The sequence below is a fragment of the Macrobrachium nipponense genome, chromosome 3, assembly GCF_015104395.2.
Source record: "Macrobrachium nipponense isolate FS-2020 chromosome 3, ASM1510439v2, whole genome shotgun sequence".
Classification (NCBI taxonomy): Eukaryota; Metazoa; Arthropoda; class Malacostraca; order Decapoda; family Palaemonidae; genus Macrobrachium; species Macrobrachium nipponense.
In genome coordinates this window covers 68,340,182-68,361,313 of record NC_087202.1, presented here as the reverse complement: position 1 = coordinate 68,361,313, position 21,132 = coordinate 68,340,182, and the positions used below count along the sequence as shown (strand labels likewise).

The following is a 21,132-nucleotide window of genomic DNA, read 5'->3' as shown; positions in this document are numbered from 1 at the left end:
TTGTGACACTAAAAAGCACAATGTACACTACACTTAATCCTTAGGGTATACACTAAACACTGTCACTGTATACGTATACACATGCATTGCACACTTTGTTAGATCCTTGATACACTAAAATCCCAGTCTGGTAGCTCTGGAAGGTAAAAGTATAACACAATTAGTACAAAATACTACACAAAGTCCTGAATACAATATGTAAATTATAGATATCAAGAGTAAAAGAGTTAATGTATGTTAATTAATTCCTTACTTTGAGTTATATCAAGAGTAAAAAAGTTAATGTATGTGAATTAATTCCTTACCTTTAGTTTAAAGTTGTCTTTCAATATAACCCTGGATGGACAAAGTCTTATGTGGCCCATAGCCTACATCATTCAGGGGGTTCTGGAATGTACAAAAAATAATTAGTATGTCAGTAAGTACTCTATGCATAGTAAGTTACATACAGTAATATGCACCATACAGTGGTTTAATATCACATATATAACATGTATAAAACTTAGTTAATGTATGTTAATTAATTCCTTACCTTTAGTTTAAAGTTCTCAGTCAATGTAACCCTGGATGGACAAAGTCTTATGTGGCCCCATAGCCTACATCATTCAGGGGGTTCTGGAATGTACAAAAGATAATTTTGTCAGTAAGTACTCTATGCATAGTAAGTTACATACAGTAATATGCACCATACAGTGGTTTAATATCACATATATAACATGTATAAAACTTAGTTAATGTATGTTAATTAATTCCTTACCTTTAGTTTAAAGTTCTCAGTCAATGTAACCCTGGATGGACAAAGTCTTATGTGGCCCCATAGCCTACATCATTCAGGGGGTTCTGGAATGTACAAAAAAGATAAAATTTTTGTCAGTAAGTACTCTATGCATAGTAAGTTACATACAGTAATATGCACCATACAGTGGTTTAATATTGTAAATGATTGGTCTACACCCCCTGTTCAGCAGGGAGTGTACAGTATGTATGTAATTCCATGAGGGACCTTGATCACTTATCCCATGTGAGAGATCTTGGTCACTTAATGTATGTTTACTATATGTACTATGTATAATTCCTTACCTTTAGTACAGTAGTACATAGTTTACAGTTGTCGTTCTATGTTATGTAGTAACCCTGGACAAAGTTTTATGTGGCCCCATAGCCTGCATCATGGAGGGGGGTCCCTGGTTTTCTGGAATGTACCAAAAAAGTATCAAAGTTAAGTCATGTTATGTATGTTTAGTAAGTTACATACAGTAACCATACGTACAGTGGTTTATAACATGTACATATGTACATAATCAAACTTGGTTGGAAATTCCTGTAAAAAAAAGTTATGTACGTATGTAATATGTGTACTACTGTATGTAAAAACCTTACTGTTCATACTTTGTTACACTACATGTTACATGTGATACGTATACTTTCCTGAAGGGTTTTTTCCATCCAAAAATGGTGCTTCTACTTGTAGTAGTTATCCCTTGATGACACTTGTAGTAACAACCTGGAGTTGTGTGAAAAATGTTGGTTCTGGAAGGAAAAAGTAACAAAATTAGTGTACAAAATATACACTACAGAAAGTTGTGAATGCATATGTTAATTACTGTAGATATATCAAGAGTACTAAAAGAGTTAATGTATGTTAATTAATTCCTTACCTTTAGTTTAAAGTAGACTTTCAATGTAACCCTGGATGGACAAAGTCTTATGTGGCCCCATAGCCTACATCATTCAGGGGGTTCTGGAATGTACAAAAAATAATTAGTATGTTCAGTTAAGTACTCTATGCATAGTAAGTTACATACAGTAATATGCACCATACAGTGGTTTAAATATCACATATAACATGTAGTATAAAACTTAATTTAGAAATTCCTTACATAACTTACCAACTTTTAGTGAGTCTCAAAGCTGTTACCTAGGTTGTGGGAGATGGAGGTGGAGGTGTAGAGCATTCATGATAAGGATGCATTCCAAACCTAACTTCAGTGTGCTTTATCACAGATAACAGGCTAGGATGATGGGCAGTCTGGAATGAAGAATTAATATTAAAGGACAGTATGTAACCACTTAGGTGTACAAATTTATTGTACGTATGCAAACATTAAACACAACTGAGAATTCCTTACCTCCAGCAAAATGAAGACATGTAGGCTATGTAGAGGTCTGGTTTATGTAAGTCACAGGTGCATGCCAGTCTGGAATGATAATGTAATAGTAGTACATATGATTATAGTATGTATGTTACATACATAACATGGTTATTACATATGTAATATTAAAAACATTAAATAAAAAAAACAAAAACTGTCCTTACCAAATTCTAGTGGTTGGCTTGCTTACTGGGATGGTCATATGGTACATGAGAGTGGGTGGCTGGGCTATGGAGTGGGATGGGCAGGTGCTTGGGAGTCTGGAATGATAAAAAATATTAAAATAAAATGGATATGTTATACCTACTACTGTAACTAACTGCTCATGTTGTTCTTACTGTTTGACATATGTAGTGTGTAATACGTATGTTCAATATAAAAAATGAAGAATTCTTTTACCTGAAGGAATGGGAGAGGTGATACTACTCGTATCAACTGATTTGGGCTCTGGGGAGGTGATACTTGTATCAACTGATGAGGGAACATCTACATCTGGAAAGAATGATAGGGTACATAAATATATTATAAGGTGGATGTATGTAATTGTAGCATATGTACACTTTTAATAAAATTTCTATTAGCAATTTATAAAACATTTTATACAAATTTGTTAAGGATTCCTTACCTGATGTATAGGGCGAGGCATCAAAACCATGGAAAGGCTCAGGGTCATCTGGGTCACTGTCACTATCAAAGGGGTCTGAAATGGAAAAAAAAAATAATAATAAGGTTATGCAACATCAAACACATTGTACCACTATGTAAGTTAGTGTACGAATGTATGTAGGGTGTAAACAATTTCCAACATGAAAATGAGAAAAATGAAATTGCTTACCTGGTTGTACACGTGCAGGTGGGCGGGCTGATACAGAGGGTCCAGGTACAGGGGGATCTGGAACTGTCACAGGTAGTACAGGGAGATCTGGAACTGTCACAGGTAGTACAGGGAGATCTGGAACTGTCACAGGTAGTACAGGGGGATCTGGAACTGTCACCACTTCTGCAATAAAATTACAAATGATGAAAATTAATGAAGTTACAATTTATACTCTTACATTTAGTAGTTGTTACATTAAAAATTAAACACATTTTAATATGTACACTATGTAAACACATAAATTAGTAAAACAGTTCAGAATTCCTTACCAGGACTAGGAGTGGGAGGTGGTGGTACTGGAGACTTGTGAAAGAAAGTGTCAAGCCTGGACTGCACACTTCTCTTCGTCTGCTTCTCCTTCAGGGTCTCCGTTGTAGAAAGTCACCAAATCCATGATTCCTCTCTTGATTTTGTCAAACCTAGAAACGTTAGGGTCTTCTTTCTGCCTCAAAAAGAAGTCCAAGGCTCTCTCCAGATGAGTAAAACCCTCTGACAAGCCTTTCACAGTTAATGACCTGGGTTTTGGCTCTGGTGCCGCCTCCTCTTCCTCAATCATTTGTTGTTCAAGTTCTAGTAAGTCCTCTGCAGACAATTCCTCTCCATGGGAAGCCAGCAGCTCTGTTACATCATCAGGTTCAAGATCTAGTTGCAGCCTCTTGCTTAGCCCTACGATCTTCCTCGTCACAGTCTCGACGTCTTCTGCCTGGTCAAAGCCTTCAAAACTGTGCACAAACTGTGGACACAGTTTCCTCCAGGCCCCATTTAAAGTGGTCGTCTTCACCTCGTCCCGCAAGCACTTGCAATGTTCTTCACTGCATCTGCAATGTTGTAGCCCTTCCAGAATTGCTTCAGTGTCAACTCCTTGTTAGCTTCTATGGCCCTCAAAGCAACACGTATGGTCCTTCTAAGGTAGTAAGCCTTTGAAATTTGCTATTACTCCCTGGTCCCATTGGCTGTATCAGCGATGTGGTATTGGGTGGGAGGTACACCACCTTCACATTAGGATGCATGTCGCTCAAATTTGAAGGGTGACCAGGGCATTGTCCAGGACTAAGAGGGCCTTAAAAGGCAGACCCTTCGAAGTCAAATACCGCTCCACTGCTGGCACGAATGGTCATTGACCAATCTTCGAGAGCCATTAAGGTAACCCACGCCTTCTTGTTAGATTTCCAAATCACAGGAGTTGACTCTTGAAAATGCCCTTGAAAGCCCTGGGATTCTCGGCCAAATACACCAGCAAGGGCTTCAGTTTCAAATCACCACTTGCATTGGCCCCAAACAGCAAAGTCAGTCCGCTCCTTTCCAGCTTTATTGGCAGGTGCTGACTTCTCCTCCTTGGAAAGGTACGTTCGATTTGGCATTCTTTTCCAAAATAATCCAGTCTCATCCACATTAAAGACTTGGTCAGCCGTGTAACCACCATCCTTAATTATCTCAGCCAAACCAGCTGGAAAACTTTCTGCTGCTTCGCTATCAGCACTAGCAGCTTCACCTTGCAGCTTTCACATTATGCAAATTTGCACGAGCCTTAAAACGGTTAAACCAACCTCTACTCGCGGAAAATTCACCACCATCACTGCCTTCGCCAAACTTTTTCACTACTGCCTCATGCAGCGCTCTAGCCTTCTCCTGGATCACACTTAAGCTCACCGGAACACGTCGCTGGTTCTGGTCCTCCAGCCAGATCATGAGCAATTTCTCCATTTCAACAATGCTCTGGCTACGTTGCTTCTCGTTTATCACCGTTGACTTCATCGGTGCAGCATCCTTAACGTGCTTCAGAATACGTTCCTTATCCTTCACAATGGTTACCACCGTGGTCCTGCTCAAGCCTAAAGAACGGCCTATTTCGGTGTTAGTTTTCTCCCTTCTCCGAACGCTTTATCACGTCATATTTTACCTCCATCGTGATGACCTTCCTCTTCTTGGATGAACTATCATCGAGGAAGTACTTTGGCGTTTAGGAGCCATTGTAAATTAGCGAAAATGGCAAGGAATTTCAGCAACGTCTCAGCACACTCCAGTGGAATGCAGGCAGGCACGCGATTGAAGTGGCGTCCTTTCGTATTGTTACTCTTTGGCGTCCTCGACCGTCCGAGGTCGTTGTTCGTCAATTTACCATACAGTTTTAATAGCGTTAATTAATTTTAATGCACCTCCGCTCAAAAACCTAGTTCTGCATATGAGGTATCGTTAAAAAGCATAACAAAACGTCGTAACCTTGGCATTTGTGTTGTAATCTAACCAGAAAACTTAGTTTTTTTAATTATGTTACTGGAAACAAGCAAGATTTTTCATTATATTTGCGCTTTTGGACTGTTTTAAACTGCGCATCCCAAGCTAGTGTATTCATTCGCGCAAACTAGTTCCGCATGCGGCGTCAGTAAAAAAATTCAAATACGAAAAAAAAAGTGTCAAAATCATCATAACCTCAAAATTTTGTGTAATGTAACCAAAAACATATTTTTATTAGTACTGTGCTAAACTATAAAGGATTTTTATCATAGCATGCGTTTTTAAAAGCGTCGTTAACTCGGAGCGTCGGAAGCGTCAGCGTCGTAACCTCGACAGCGTCGTAACCCAGGACGGAATTTCCATTGAATATTTAAGAAAAAGCGTCGTAACCTCGGAACGTCGTAAGCCGGAACCGTCGTAAGCCGGGGACCGCCGTGTATATATGTATATATATATATACATATAATATACATATATATATATATATATATATATATTATATATATATATATATATATATATATATATATATATATATATGTATATATATCTATATATATATATATATATATATATATATATATATATATATATATATATATATATATGTATATGGTATATATATATATATATATGTATATATATATATATATATATATATATATATATATATATATATATATATATATATATATATATATAATATATATATATATATACTATATATATATATATATATATATATATATATATATATATATATATATATATATATATATATATATATATATATAATATATATAGTATATAATGTATATACATATATATATATATATGTATATATACAAGGAGGAGTTTGGAGCGATAACAAAAAACCTGGTGTGTTGGTTTGTTATTGGAGAGTCAAAGTTTCTCTTTGTTTCCCTATACAATGATTCTCCCATATATCATTGTATGTCACTCAGGGTCTGAGTGGTTAGATATCAATTTATTTAGCTTCTCACGGTCTTCAGTCCCTCTCTGGAAGTTATTTCTTCTGGAGCTGGACTGGTGGGTAGGCCCCAGCCGGTTTAGGATGTCTTGTACCTCCTTCCAAGTATGAGACTATCCTATTGTTAAGACCGAAGGTTTGTTCGCGTATGAACAAATGACAAATTTTCTAAGACAATTTGTATTTTTCATAGCTACAAACCTTGGGTATTAACATTATATACTGCCAACCTCTAGCCGCCCCTCTGTCTGCTAAGATATCCTGAGTTGGGAAAGACTGATGAGGTGGCATAGGTGTGTGGTCCTTGACCATTCTTCACCCGACATACGCACACGTTGCCAGATCTCACAAGATTCCTGGCTTTCATCTGCGTTTTAACCGGATCCAGCCAGGCGTTAGAAATTATCCTATTGTTAAGACCTCAGGTTTGTTAGCTATGAAAAACAAAGACAAATTGTCTTAAAAATTTGTCATATTTTCACACTTATCGTAACCAGATATTTTAAGGCTCATGTTGTAACATGACTTTGAATTGAAATGTTATTAAAGTGTTTTAAATGATAGTTTAAAGTATATTCTGTGTAAGATAATAGTTTAAGGCAGGGATGTCCAACCTTTTAATTTAATGGGCCGCACTGTAAACTTACATATTTAACTGGGCCGCAAAACCCCAGAATATCTGAATACATTTTTATGAAAAATGACAATATAAAACAAAACCATGTGAATACACTTTATTACAACATTGTAAATATTGTAATGTTTATATGTAGCTATACATAGAAAAAAAACCCATTAAATTTAATTAACCAATATTAATTCAATGAAACTTTTGACTGTCTTCCAGAATATAATGAAAAATGACAATATAAAACAAAACCATGTGAATACACTTTATTACAACGTAATTATTGTAATGTTTATATGTAGCTATACATAGAAAAAACCCATTAAATTTATTAACCATATTAATTCAATGAAACTTTTGACTGTCTTCCAGAATATAATGAAAAATGACAATATAAAACAAAAGCATGTGAATACACTTTATTACAACATTGTAATTATTGTAATGTTTATATGTAGCTATACATAGAAAAAAACATTAAATTTAATTAACCAATATTAATTCAATGAGACTTTTGACTTTGTCTTCCAGAATTTAATGAAAAAAATGACAATATAAAACAAAGCATGTGAATACACTTATTACAACATTGTAATATTTTAATTTTGTATATTGTAGCTATACATTATTTAAATAAAACCCTTAAATTTAAACTGTAACATTAAAAAAAACAAAAAAAAAAAAAAATTAATAAAATTAACCCATTAAATTTAACTTAACCTATATTAATTCAATGAGACTTTTGACTTTGTCTTCCAGCCATAATGTTTTCAATATTTGCATCGAAGGATGTATTCTTAATTCTAAGAATGTTCGCTAAATGTCTGTCAGTTAACCTATTTCTTTCTGCAGTTTTAATGTTTTTCATGCTGGAAAAAAACTGCTCGCAAGAGTATGTACTTCCCCACATACATAATAATTTTCTGGATAAATTTATAATTTGATTGAATTCATTGAGAGAATGCAATTTCTTATAAAAATAAAGGAAGTGTGTGCTCTCTATGGAAAGTTTTTAAAACTTCCCGACTTTGCAGCTCAATCAGTTCAAGTTGGTACTCAACTGGTGCTTTATCATATTAAAATGAAAATGGATCATTAAATAATTTTAACTCAATTTCAATCTTTTTAAAATCAGAAAACCTAATTTTACATTCATAACACACATGGTGTTGTCACGATACTTATGATGAATTGTGTGTGTCTATTTAGGCTACCAGGCAATCATGATTTAATGGTATGTCAATATATTTAGTAAGAAATAATCTAAGAAATTCTCAAAAATAATCTATAATCTAAATGACAATTTTAAAAATGTAAATGAATTGCAAATAATCTAAATATAGATTTTAAATAATCTAAGTTCGCAGCCCTAGCTAAGCCTCATCACAGAACCAAGCAACTGACAATATTATAAACTTATTATGAATGCCCAGTTGTAAATTTCATCTTAATCATATTGTTTTTTAAATTGTTTTTGTTTATTATTTTGTTTATTAAATATAAAGTATTTTAATTAAATTACATGAAGACTGTCTAGCTCACTACATGATAAATTTGCCAAAAACTTTTTTTTTTTTAATGAGAGTCGATAGTGGGCCGCATCCAAACACTGAGTGGGCCACAATGTGGCCCGTGGGCCGCAGGTTGGACATCCCTGGTTTAAGGTATACATTTGGTGTTTGAACTAATGAAATAAGCAGTTATAAAAGTTTTTAGAGGGGGTTCTTGTTTTTGAATTATTTAAATGGCCAGTTCTAAGCATCTTAAGAGGGTGATTTAAAGTATTTGCAGATTTTAACTATTCACATGTGTTTGTGATTCCTATTCCCCCTGAATACAGGGGATTGACTGTAGTGACTTTCCAAAAGAATGACTAGATGTTCCTGCTGTTGAAGGCACTTTGTATTGGCTTGTGTACAGTGCCTCTATAAGTATCCATAGGGAATGTGTTGTCTATAGGTGGATGGTGTCAACTTTTAGGAGTAAGAATTCTTCTTTACTGAGTCAACTGATTTAAGTTGGCCAACTCTGTGGAAAGTATTCCGAAGGCCAAGGATCTGTTGCTTTGCCTGGTTCAGTCACTTTCTATTATGATTTTCAGGTTTTCAGTCGACTTCCTTAGCTCATCCTCATTCTTATTTGGTGATGTGGGATGATACTTGGAATTTGCAGGCTTGTCTGTCAGAAGACAAATAGGCACTTCCTTCTCGAAGAATTTTAGCCCTTAAGGAAGCTTCTTACACAGTAAGAGCTTTCTTGTTAGGAGACATGGTTTCACTGGAGAATTTCAGACTAATCAGCCTCAGTTTACAATATGTACAGTCTCAGCATAAGAGATTACAACTTACAGCTTATTTTATCTCCTCTGAGATTTTAATGGCCTGATTCATGGTATATTGCCATTGCTCTTGCTTTGTGCTGCTTCTAAGTTTAGCATTTAGTTTAGCATAGGCTCTTTTTTTCATGGTAGTAAATTAACATTAACTATATGCTAATATTTTGATATTTTTGTTCAACCTTTATACATTGCATAGAAGGATTAAAATTAAAATATAGACTTTAGACCTAAGGCTGCAACCTATGAGGTTATTCACCACTGAATGGTAAATTGACAGAGAGTAAGTCTGAAAGGTATGGCAACAGGAAAACCTCGCAGTTACACTATGAAACAACTGGTAGAGAGGGTGGAGTCAGAAAGGGAATATGAACGGAGGTACAGTCAAAGGAATGAAAGAGGTTGCAGCTAGGGGCCAAAGAGGATTCTGCAGAGACCCTTAAGTTATGCCTACATTGCACCATGTGAGGTGCACTGGTGGCACTAACCCCCTACCCCCCCGAGGCCTAGAAGGTTTGAGTCTTCAATGATTATTCCTAGATTTTCTCTTGATGACAACTTATCTCCTTGGCATTCTTTTGATAACCTATGAGCATGGCTTTATGTTCATCTACACTGAACTTTTTCAAGCTTTTTTTATACAAATCCTTAATACTAAAGCCCTCATTCATAAGAATAACGGAATAGGAAGTACGTACATGGAAGTGGATAATTTGTAGTACATGATTGAATGGTTTCTATGAAAAATATTTGTTTGTATAAAATAATATGCTTTGCTGTAAACATAATGATAAACCCATCAATCTGATGACACCTGGACTATGAATGAAGGTTCTACATGACTGATAGATTTGTCATTGGTAAATTTCATAATTTTAACTTCATTTGGGAACCCCTGAAATTTCTGGTCAATTGGTTCTACAGAAACTGGTTTTTCATGGAGTTCTAAACCTACTTACATTCTTAACCTGTGAATTTATAAACTAAAAAAAAACAAAAGACTATCCATATCCAACTTTTCCATGTGAGACCTCAATCAACCACCACCATTTAGTACGTACCAACATCAAATAAGTAACAAAATCATGTACGTAATTATATTACTTTTGATTTGATACACGAAATGTACAAAAGCAAATGGAGAGGAGAGAGGTGGAGCACCATGTTGTAGTGGGAATAGTGGGAATACAGATCTTACAATAAGTACATTGTTTCTCTTAGTTTAAGGACACACTGGACTTTGAAGCACGTGTTGACAACAGCCTCAAAGGACTAGCCAGAGGTTGCTAAACTATTGGTAAACAACAATATTCTATCTTTAATAAAAACACAGCAGAAACTTAAACATACAACAGAAATCTATGTGCACAAGGCTTGTGCTAGTCTATACAACAGACACAGGAACTGACAAAATAAATAGTCCAGATCTAAACAGATGTTACCATAGACAGGCAAATTTCATCGTGAGAGTGTAGTGGGAAGATCATATTATGAATGAGGAAGCAAGAGAGCGATGTATTATTAAAAGTGGAAAATAGACAGATCTCAAAAACTGAGATGGTCAGGACATATAATGACATGGGATCAAGAACAGTCAATCAGGAAAGTTATAGATACAGGAATAGGACAATGAAGACAATGGTAGACTCAAAAAAGTAGAACCCCTTGACCTCATTGGAATTCAAGCAGAAAGTGTGTAAGACACAATCATGAGAACTCCTTTTCTGTCTGACCTCATAAAGGATGATGATCATCATCACCATCTTCTTGGCCTTTAGCATAAATTTAAAGGTAAAGCTATGAACTTTATTCAGAGGGAACAACTTACCCTCAGTGTTGGGACGGTCTTGACACCGCTTACAGGCACACTTGATATTCGTTCTAGTTTCCTTTTTTCTCCTACAGGTGGAGCTGGTGGTGGCTATAAATGTATGATACAAAAGCAAATGAGAATTAATGCAAAATACCCTATAATGTCTAACATACCTACAGCAAATTTTGAAACTATCACTGGGGCTGATTTGTAATACTACTTTGTACAGACTTGCTGTTTATCAAAAGTATTTGTCATGTTGAGAGTACATATATAAAAAACAAACAAAAAGGACTCCCTCATAGTGAGTTAAGGTGTCATGCTCAAAACTCACTGCTGGAGGAAAAGCTGGAGGAGGGCTGATGGGAAATGTTGTCTCATCACTTGCCGGATTAATGAAAAGCGATGATTCATCATCATTTGTATTTGTCGGCGAAAGTGTGAGGGTTTGCAACTCACTGTCCTCTATCTTTTTAGACATCACTGCACTGCTTCATTTACTACCTGAAAAATCAGAAGGAATAATATTACGTTGTAATAAAAGAACAAATGAAACAGTATTATTCAGTTTTTCTCTCTGTATATGGTTCTGTTTTTTCTCCATCACCATAAATTACTATACTAATAGTACAAGTAAATGCCATCAATAAATAGTAGCATTAAATGTTTATGATTTCTCCAAAGAATTTCTGAAAGACACAATAAGTATACCTTAATCTACAATTGAAACCATAATATCAAGAATTGTGACAATAAATATAATGTACCTAATTCTAAAAGCAATATCATACCAGTATTTCACAAATTTATATCAGTGTTGCACAAAATTGAAGCCATAGTTATGCTTATACCCTATTACTGGCACTAGCTTGAAAGAAACTTGCATTAAAGAGCAATTGCTATTCAATATTAACCAAGCATCAGAGGTGTAGCTACCAATAAGTAGCACAGGTATATGATGAGCAAGCACATTAAGGAACCAATATGATATTTTTATAATAAAATAAGGTTTTGTATACAGTGGGCCCCCCGTATTCACGTTCTACGGATTCGCGAATTTCTCTCAGGAACGTTTCCCCGCATTATTCGCGGAAAATTCGCAAAAATATGATATTTTTATTTTAAGATAAATTTTTAAATATACTTACCTGGCAGTTATATACATAGCTATATTCTCTGACGTCATGACATCACGACAGACTTTTCGAAACTCGCGGCAATCGCCGACCGTCGGTCAGGTGATCATTACCTGTACGCCCTCTAGATAGTTACCTGGAAACCCCAGATTTTCTCTGTTGCCCGAGCCGGCAACTTCGTTGTTGTGGGCTCCTCGATAGGTCTTTCGTACTCGCTAGAGTATTTCATCGTTGGGTGAAGTATTTTATTGGCTTTCGCTGTTGTTGACTTGGATTGATTTTGATTTGTTTTTGGTTTTTATACTCAATTAACAATGTCGGACTCGGGAGTTGTGTATAGAGTCTGCTGTAAAGGGGGGTGTAGGGTTAGAATTCCCAAAGCTTCTCTTGATCCCCACACACTTTGTGTGAATTGTAGGGGTAGAATTTGCACTTTTGAGAATAGATGTGAAGAGTGCTTGATTTTGTATGATAAGAAGTGGAAGGAGTTGGACAAGTATGTCCGTAAGCTCGAGAGAGATAGAATTAGAAGAACTAAGAGTTCCCTTTCCCGTTCATCAACGAATCAGGAAGTGGTAGATAATCCCATAGTTCCTTCCCCTGCTCCTTCTGAGCGTAATTTAGTAGAAGTATCAGCTCCCGAACCTGTCTCCGAGTCGGGGGCGAAGGACTCAACCTTTGCAGGCATTCAAGCGGTGCTTGAAAAAATGGGACAACATATTGCCTCTCTTACTGAGCAGGGCAATCGCACTTGGACTGTCGTAAGTGCTTCAAGTGCAGGTGCTAAAGTCAGTGTAAGTGATAAGTTTAGTGTTAGTGACAGTGTAGTGGAGGGTGCGTCCGATCGGTCCTGTCGCGCTCCTAGGCCCAGACCTCTTACAAGCTCCCGGACCCATGGGAGACGTAAAGTCGAAAGTCTAAGGGAGGCGAGAGGCTCTAGTATCCGGTCGGGCGTGCCCTCAAACAAACCTGCTGACGCTTCCAAGGTTGCTTCAGACAGCCGTAGAAAAGACGCGTCAAGTGTGTTTGGTTCGTCATCCGATGACGTCTAGGGTCATTGTCACATTCTGGTGCGATTGAAGCTTGTTTAAGACCTCCCTTACCATCCCAAAGGGAGGAAAAGCGTAAACGTTCAGTCCTGACCAATCTAGTAGCATCACATCTGTTCTCCACACTAGTGGTTCTGGAATCAGAGAACAGAAAATGGGAAGGCGATTGTTCCTCAATGTGGCGAATAGGTCTATTGCTGGTCTTCCCCAAAGCTTCCAGAGGTCCTGACACACTCTTTCGTTCAGAGTCCATTCTGTTGGTAACACCTGATTTACCCGACTCAGTTCGTCTGCAAGCACATTCATTCTCCCTTGTACGAATCTTGGAAAAAGGGAGATCCTCTTCTCGTTTGTCCAGGTGAGGAGATCTTTGGCTATCTTGTTGAGAGAGAACGAGTTGGTCCCTCTCTGCTTCCGTACATATGACAACGCTGTGGTGTTGTCCGAGTAGACCGCTATGTTTCTTCAGGTGACTAAATTGTCGAACGCTTGTAGCCTTAAGAGGATGACCTTCAATTCCTTCCCATTGATGTGCAAGGTCTTTTCTCGTTCTGTCCACAGACCTGATACTCTCGTCTCCTAGGAGGGTTCCCCATCCGCTGTCTGAGGCGTCTGAGAAGAACTGTAGGTCAGGGTTCGACACGACTAGGGAAATTCCTTGTAATCTTTCCCTCGAATGCCACCAACGAAGATCCACCTTTAACTCTTCCGTCAGGGGAAAACTTGTGAGTCCGACTGTGTCTTCCAAGACCAATTTGCTTTCAGGAAGAACTGAAGCGGCCTCGTGTGTAGGCATCCTAACCTGACAAAACTCTCCACTGAAGACAGGGTCCTGAGTAGGCTCATCCTTCGAGCGCTGAGCAGGACGGGCAAACCAGAAATTGCTGGACTGTCAACAGGCAGGACTATCCTCTTCGGGGAGAGAAAAACCCGAAAAGCTAGAGTCTAGTATCATCCCTAAATAGAGAATCTCTGAGTTGGAATCAATTGGGACTTCTCCGTGTTTATTATGATACCCAATTGTTGTGTCAAAGTAAGCGTCTTCTCCAAGTCCTTCACACACTGACGACTGGATCTGGCTCTCAGGAGCCAGTCATCTAAGTAAAAAGCTGTGTTGATCCCCATCAAATGCAGCCACTTTCCCAGAGGAGCGAGAATCCGAGTAAATACTTGGGGGGCGGTTGACAGATCGAAGCAGAAGGCTCTGAACTAGAAGACTCTCTTCTTGATGACAAATTTCAGGAGCTTCCTGGAGTTCTGATGGAAGGGGACATGGAAGTATGCATCTTTCAAGTCGAGAGATACCATCCAGTCGCCCAGTTGGATGGCTGACATTACTTATCGACTGGTTCGGAATTTCATCTTCCAGACGAAGAGGTTCAGAGCGCTTACGTCCAAAACAGGTCTCCATCCCCCTCATGCCTTGGGGGCTACGAAGAGCCTGTTGTAAAACCCTGGGGAGTTCGTGTCTGTTACCTCCTCTATGGCCTCTTTGTTGATGAGCTCTTCTACTTCTTTGGCTAAAGCCAAAGCTATTGTTGATCCTGTCGAGTATGCTGTCAAACAGACAGGTGTATTGGCCAGTGGTGGATCCTGTGTAAAAAGCAACTCGCTCCTGGCTGGAGACTCGCGACTGGCTGGCACTTCGAGGCTGGAAAGCGGCTCGCACCTGGCTGGCGGCTCACGCCTGGTTGGCGGCTCGCGTCTGGCTGGAGACTCGCGCCTGGCTGGCGTCTCGCGCCTGGAAAGAGCCTCACATCTGGCTGGCGCCTCGCGGTAGGAAGGAGCCGAGCACTTGGTCGCTACGCGTTCCCGAGCCTCGCACTTACGAGGAGATGAGCGAGAGTGGGAGAATCGTAAAACCCCCGCTGAGAGTGTCGAACTGGAGAGAGGAGCCTGGAGCTTGACATGTCCGGAGGACGCGAGGATCTCTTGACAGGAAGGGAAACGTCCTTCCTGCAAGGAGGATCCTTCGTAAGGGCTCCCACCAGCAACAAAATCTGCTCCTGCAGATTAAGGAGAATCTTCTTAGTAGAATCCTCCTGATCCATGTCCGACGGAGGAGAAGGAGGTCTAGAAGACGAAGGAGACTCCAAACAAGGCGCTGGGCTAAACAGGGCTCTCCTGGCTCTCTTCCTGTCCACAGGAGAATTCTCAGGGAAACCCTCGGGGCTCGAATCCAACAAGGTGGGAGCCTTCCAACTCCTCTTCAAGGGGCGCGACTGCTCAACCGAACTCCAACCGCGCCTGGGCGAAGCGGAATCGGAAGAAGAGAAGCACTCTTTAAGGATGCCTTTGCAATGGCGATCCCTGGCAGTCTGGGACGATACAACAGATCATGACGAAGGGACGCCTGACCGGTGGGGATATTCCACAACCTCCGTAAGGCTTTCGACATTCCTCCTCCTCTGGGCCGGGGAGTTTGGAAGAGGTCTAGGCCTGGGAGCGTTGCAGAGCCGATCAGACGGCCCCTCCACTGCACTGGGTACACTGCAATCACTGAGCACTGCACTTCCCTTACCTTCGATTGCTCGCATTTGGAGCGCCATCCTTTTGAGGGCGGCCTTCACGTTCGCCAACTCCACAGACGAATCCGCAGGTTCGGTGAAGGGTGAAGGACCTGATACTGTAGGAGAGGATGCTACAACTACTTCCTGGATAGGAACTATAGAACCCCTAACTGGCTCATTAGACCGAGACCTACTAGAGCTTCGACAAGAAGCCTTTCTAAGCCTATCCTTTTCTAACTTCCTCAAGTAAGAGGTTAGAGCATTCCATCCTTCCCCACTCGGATTCTCGCACTCATTACAAGGATTAATGAAGGAACATTCATTCTCCCTACACCACTTACATACTGTGTGAGGATCTACCGAACCCTTCGGTAGTCTCACATTACACCCCTCATTCATACACACACTAGTTACATAACTAGAGTCCGACATCCTAAGAAAAATCAAAAGCGTAATCCAAATAAACAGTCCACAAAAGCGTATGCCAAACCAAAGATCCAATACATCACCAAAAAGACAGTCCAGATGATCAAAGGCGAACAAAAAGCAAAAATCAGGTCAGTAGGAACCAACAACGATGTTGTCAGAAGCTGCGACAGAGAAAATCTGATTAGAAAACGGGAATGGTTCCTAGTCCTGCCACCAAGCGGCAGGGCGGTAGATCACCTGACCTACCTGTAGCGTGTGCCGCGAAATTTTTATTTCTGTCGGGAACGATAAAGTCTAAAGCTAAGTATATATCTGACAGGGAAGTTGAATGTACAAAACCACCGATTACAAGGTAAAAATGAATTCAATCCAAACCATGACCCCGGGAATTAAAAGTTTCATACTTTAACTAATATAGGCAACAAAATGATATTGTTATGATACAATAAAGTTTGTTCATACTTACCTGGCAGATATATATATATATAGCTGTATTTTCTGAAGTCCGACAGAAATTCAAAAACTTCCGGCACACACAGTGGTCGGCCAGGTGGTTAGTACCCATTCCCGCCGCTGGGAGGCGGGTATCAGGAACCATTCCCATTTTCTATTCATAATTTTTATTTCCACTGTCCCCTGAGGGGAGGTGGGTGGGTACTTAATTATATATATCTGCCAGGTAAGTATGAACAAACTTTATTGTATCAACAATATCATTTTGTTCATGAAACTTACCTGTCAGATATATATATGCTGAATCCCACCGTTGGAGGTGGAAGGGACAGAATAGAAGGATTTTGGGAAACAAATGCATGCAGATGATTTACATCTTGGTTCCACCTGTTAGCATAGCTGGCTTCGTGTTATTGCCACGTAAGTCGCTTGTGTTACTAGAGTTGCCAGCGAGTAGAGACCTATATAGCTGGTGCACTCCAGATGATCTGTCAACAGGGGCGAGACCACGACGTGACTAGACCATATTGACCATACCATGAGGGCTAAGAAGTAAAATAAATAAATATATATAAAATATATATCACCACCTGACCAACCTAGCCAAAGTTAAGGTGTGTTAACTAAGGCTTAAGAGTTAAGAAGTCACCGTTGTCGGCGACTCAACTACTAAATTAAGAGCTCTTCTAAGACCATTTTCTACAGTATAGGTGGTACTTCTTGCCCCAAAGATTGTGTCCTGCAGACACGTATGGCCCTAGCGAGCAGCAGATCTCATATGCCATCTTCACATCTCGCAGGGAGTGTGAATTGAACACAGAGTTGCTTCGCTAAAACATGGTACTCAGGATGTTGCTGAGTGCCATGCTTCTGTTGAAATGCTTCCGAGGCCGCGCCCTCCACCTCGTGAGCATTCAAATCAAAAGATTTCAAATCTTTGTGCAAACACAATGAAGGAGCTTTTTTGAAAGAACTCCTTACAATAAAGCCAGGGTGTTCTTCGATATGGGCAAGTCTGGTCTTTTCGGAACACTGCAGATTGTCCGTACGACTTCGACTTTTTGAGTTTTATGTAGATAAAACTTGAGAGAACCCGACAGGGCACAGGACTCTCTCTGGCTCCTGCCCAATAACTTGTGCCATCCTTGATTCCAAGCTCCTGGCCCAAGAACAAGACGGGTTTTCCATTCTTAGGCCACAACAAAAGGCTTAGAGAACGCACCGCCTTGTGTTCTCTAATGCCAAAACTTCTGACGATGGCTGAAAACCTCACTAACCCTCTTTCTCGTATCTAGGGTGTTAGAAAAAGGCCTTCCTGATCACGTGCAAGAAGTTAACAGGTAGGAGATGTTCGAATGCTTTGACATCAAGAACTTCAGACTATGTCTAAGTTCCATATTGAAAGCTTCGATCTGGACATGCACAGTCAGTCCGTCTGTACTAAAGTCAGGTGACCGACCAGATGACCAGTCAGATTGACGAATCAAGGACAGCAAGGCTGTACCCTGAAGACCATAAGGCACTATTCTTCGCTGAAGGATGAGTATCTGGACTGCCTGGGTGATTCAAGCTAAGCAAACCTTGGGGGGTGTATCAACGCAACCCAACGTCGTTAGCGAATCAACTCCTGAGCCACTCCTGACTCGAGCTTCTGGTGCCAGGAGAAAGGAGCGAGGAGCAAAAAGGCATTCAGTCCCGAAGGACGAATGCATGACAGTCCAACTGGTCTCATGTTAAACGATCATCGGGGGTGTATAAACGCAACCGACTTCGTCAACAAGAAACTCAGGGCTACTATATGTCTCCTGATCTCGCACGAGGTCTGACTCCGAGAAAACAGGTGAGACAAAAAGTAGATGGTGAGCGAGTTTCGAGATTCCACAGAACTCAAAGATCGTGAAGGGCTTTGTTGTTTGACAGAAGCAAATCTCTGAGCCCAAAGGCCGTCAACAACATATTTGCATATTCTTTAATAGTTGTGACTGCCAGCTTATCCCATTCTTCAAACGGAAAGGGAAGACGGCAATCTTTATGCTGTCAACATCTCGATAGTCTGAACGTAGTCAGACTCAGAGCGGAGAGGTTATAGGTACCTTTCGTGTTAAAGTAGACCGACTCTCTCGGAAAAGGTCCTTGGAAGGAAGTGACCTCTGTGAATCTAGGATCTTGAAGCCAACATGGGGCGATTAGCGTCATTGTCGCTCCCTGTGATGGTATAAATCATCTTATTACATTTCCTAAGCGTTTGAAAAAGGGGAAAAGAGACTAAACATCCATCCCCGTTCAATATCATAGGATAGCGTTTAATGTTACCGCTCCCGGATCGAGAATAAGGGAGCAGAGAAGAAGCCTCTCCGTCCCTCAACCTAGCGAAGAGATGAATGAAAGGACGTCCCTAAAGTCTCCATAATCTCAACATACTTCTAAAGAAAGATTCCACTCGGAAGTCAGAAGTTGCTGCCGTCGATCGAGACGATTCGTACGGACTTTTGCAATCCTGTAACGAACCTCTAGAGGATCGTTACATTCTACGCCTGTTGTTATAATAGGCTCTTTCTCGTAAACCCGAACAGGGACCGAGAGAAGATACTTCCTAAGATATGAGAGAGCTGTGGAAGATCAGAGTTGATATGGACCACTGGTTCCAAAAACTCGTTTCGAGGACTGGAGGGACGACTGAATTGCTTCCACTTCTTTCAGATTATGATCCAGGACATCTGAAACCCTCTCCAGATGTCCCGGCACCTTTTTTCTATCACCTCAAGTGATACTTAACGCACCGAGAGATGTTCAGAATCATTCCTAGATCTTTAATAAAATTTCAGTTTCCCGGTAGGAAAAAACTGTAGAGGTCTGAATTGCAGTCTATTCAGGGAAACAAACTTCTTTAGGAAGAAAATGGTTCCCCAGCAAGCTCATCCATTCCTCACACAGTATGTTTACTTCCCTAATAAGGCTGCGCTTTGCCTAAGCAGGAGAGCATATAATAGTGCAGTGTTGCGGTAGACTCGTAGTCCTATACCATGCGGTAAAGAGCACCAAAACCAGTAAGAGATATCTCTGTAGAACAAAGTAAGCAAAACGAATGCAATGTTTATTCATTCATGTAAGAAATCCCCTCAATCTTAGGCTAAAGTCCGTGATTGTAGGGCAGAGATACAGTTAGTCAATCCCGCAGGAGAGAGAGACGTAACTGCCAGCACAGAGATACGGTTAGTCAGTCAATCCCGCAGGAGAGAGAGACGTAACCTACCGCGCATGACAGCGAACGAGCTGGTACTGGCTGGCTCGTTTGGACTGGAGGAGAGGACAGTGACAGCAGCAGCTTACGATTGTCGTCTCTTAACTTTATGCCTGGGTTGCCAGCTACCCTATTCTACGAAGAAATAGGTCCGTTATTTTTTAGCATAAAGAGACTCTCAAGCTGGTATATTTAAGCGAAACAGAAAACGCTAAATATATAGATGCGTTTGTGTCGTCATAACACTACCATACAACGGTAAAAGATAAATCGGAAACTCCTGGAAGGCTGCAGGGAGTAACGATTAAATGTCCTTAAAATAATAGACAATAGACCTCTCGGTTGCCATCCGAAGAGGTAACTACAGCAAGCGTATATGACTTGAACCAACCAGTAGTAAAATAACGCAAGGCAAAATATGATATTATATTACAATAAAGTTTTTTCATACTTACCTGGCAGACTATATACTATAGCTGAATTTGGAAATACAGCTACATACATATCTGACAGGCAAGTTTCATGAACAAAACTCAGAGAATTGAAGCGGACAGCTCAAGCTTCTTATGTTATTGGACATAAGCGTTCATTGACGTAGTCTACAAGTCTATTTCTTGTACGAGTCTGCGAATGATGATGAGAGCTCTTCCGAATCTTGGTCAATAAGAGCTTATCCGCTTACGCAATATAAAGTTAATGAGAAAGATTGTCAATGAGAACTACCCATTTACGGGACAAAGAGATATTTTGTCAAAATGAGGGGATACCCACTTACTTGACAAAACGATAGTATATTGTCAATGGGGGAAATTCACTGAATTGACAAAACGTAATCCAGGAAGTCGAGCATTTTATTTTTCGATTCCCGTCTCAAACGAGGAAGGGGCAAGAATCCTGTTAAGAGACGGCTTACGACAGGTAGAACGACGATGTTCAATTCGGCAGCGTAGTCCCGACTAGGAACTAACAAAATCTATCATCTGAAAAGCCCTTTCAGATGGGCTAAAAAGCTTGCAAAAGTTATCCTGGGAAGAGGAAGAAACTCTCCAACCAGCTTCCTCTCCGTATCACAACTAATGCCTGCTAAAGCTTAAAATTTATTGGCTAGTATGGCAAAGAAGTCCTGTCTTGCGCTTTTCCTGAAGAGCGTCCTTTTGATGAGTGCCTTTGCAAGAATCCTACTGAACGTTGCCGGAGTACTGACGTGCAGGACGTCGAGCTTTTACATAACCCATAGCTGCCTTACCGCAAAGTCTTGACTGCGGTAGAGCAAAAGAGATCT

At 39.9% G+C, this 21,132-nt stretch overlaps 1 protein-coding gene across 2 annotated transcripts in view; it reads right to left on the bottom strand.

Moving 5' to 3' along the window:
• LOC135221793 (putative uncharacterized protein DDB_G0279653) overlaps positions 1 to 11,537 on the bottom strand; it is a 98,247-nt gene extending 86,710 nt beyond the window's left edge. For both annotated transcript variants that reach the window (XM_064259646.1, XM_064259647.1), the window contains exons 1-2: positions 11,367 to 11,537; positions 11,048 to 11,140 (exon numbers count right to left, since the gene is read on the bottom strand). In XM_064259646.1, coding sequence (XP_064115716.1) covers positions 11,048 to 11,140; positions 11,367 to 11,513 — 240 coding nt within the window. In that variant the 5' untranslated portion in view covers positions 11,514 to 11,537. The remainder of the gene's footprint in view (positions 1 to 11,047; positions 11,141 to 11,366) is intronic.
• Positions 11,538 to 21,132: the final 9,595 nt, after the last annotated feature.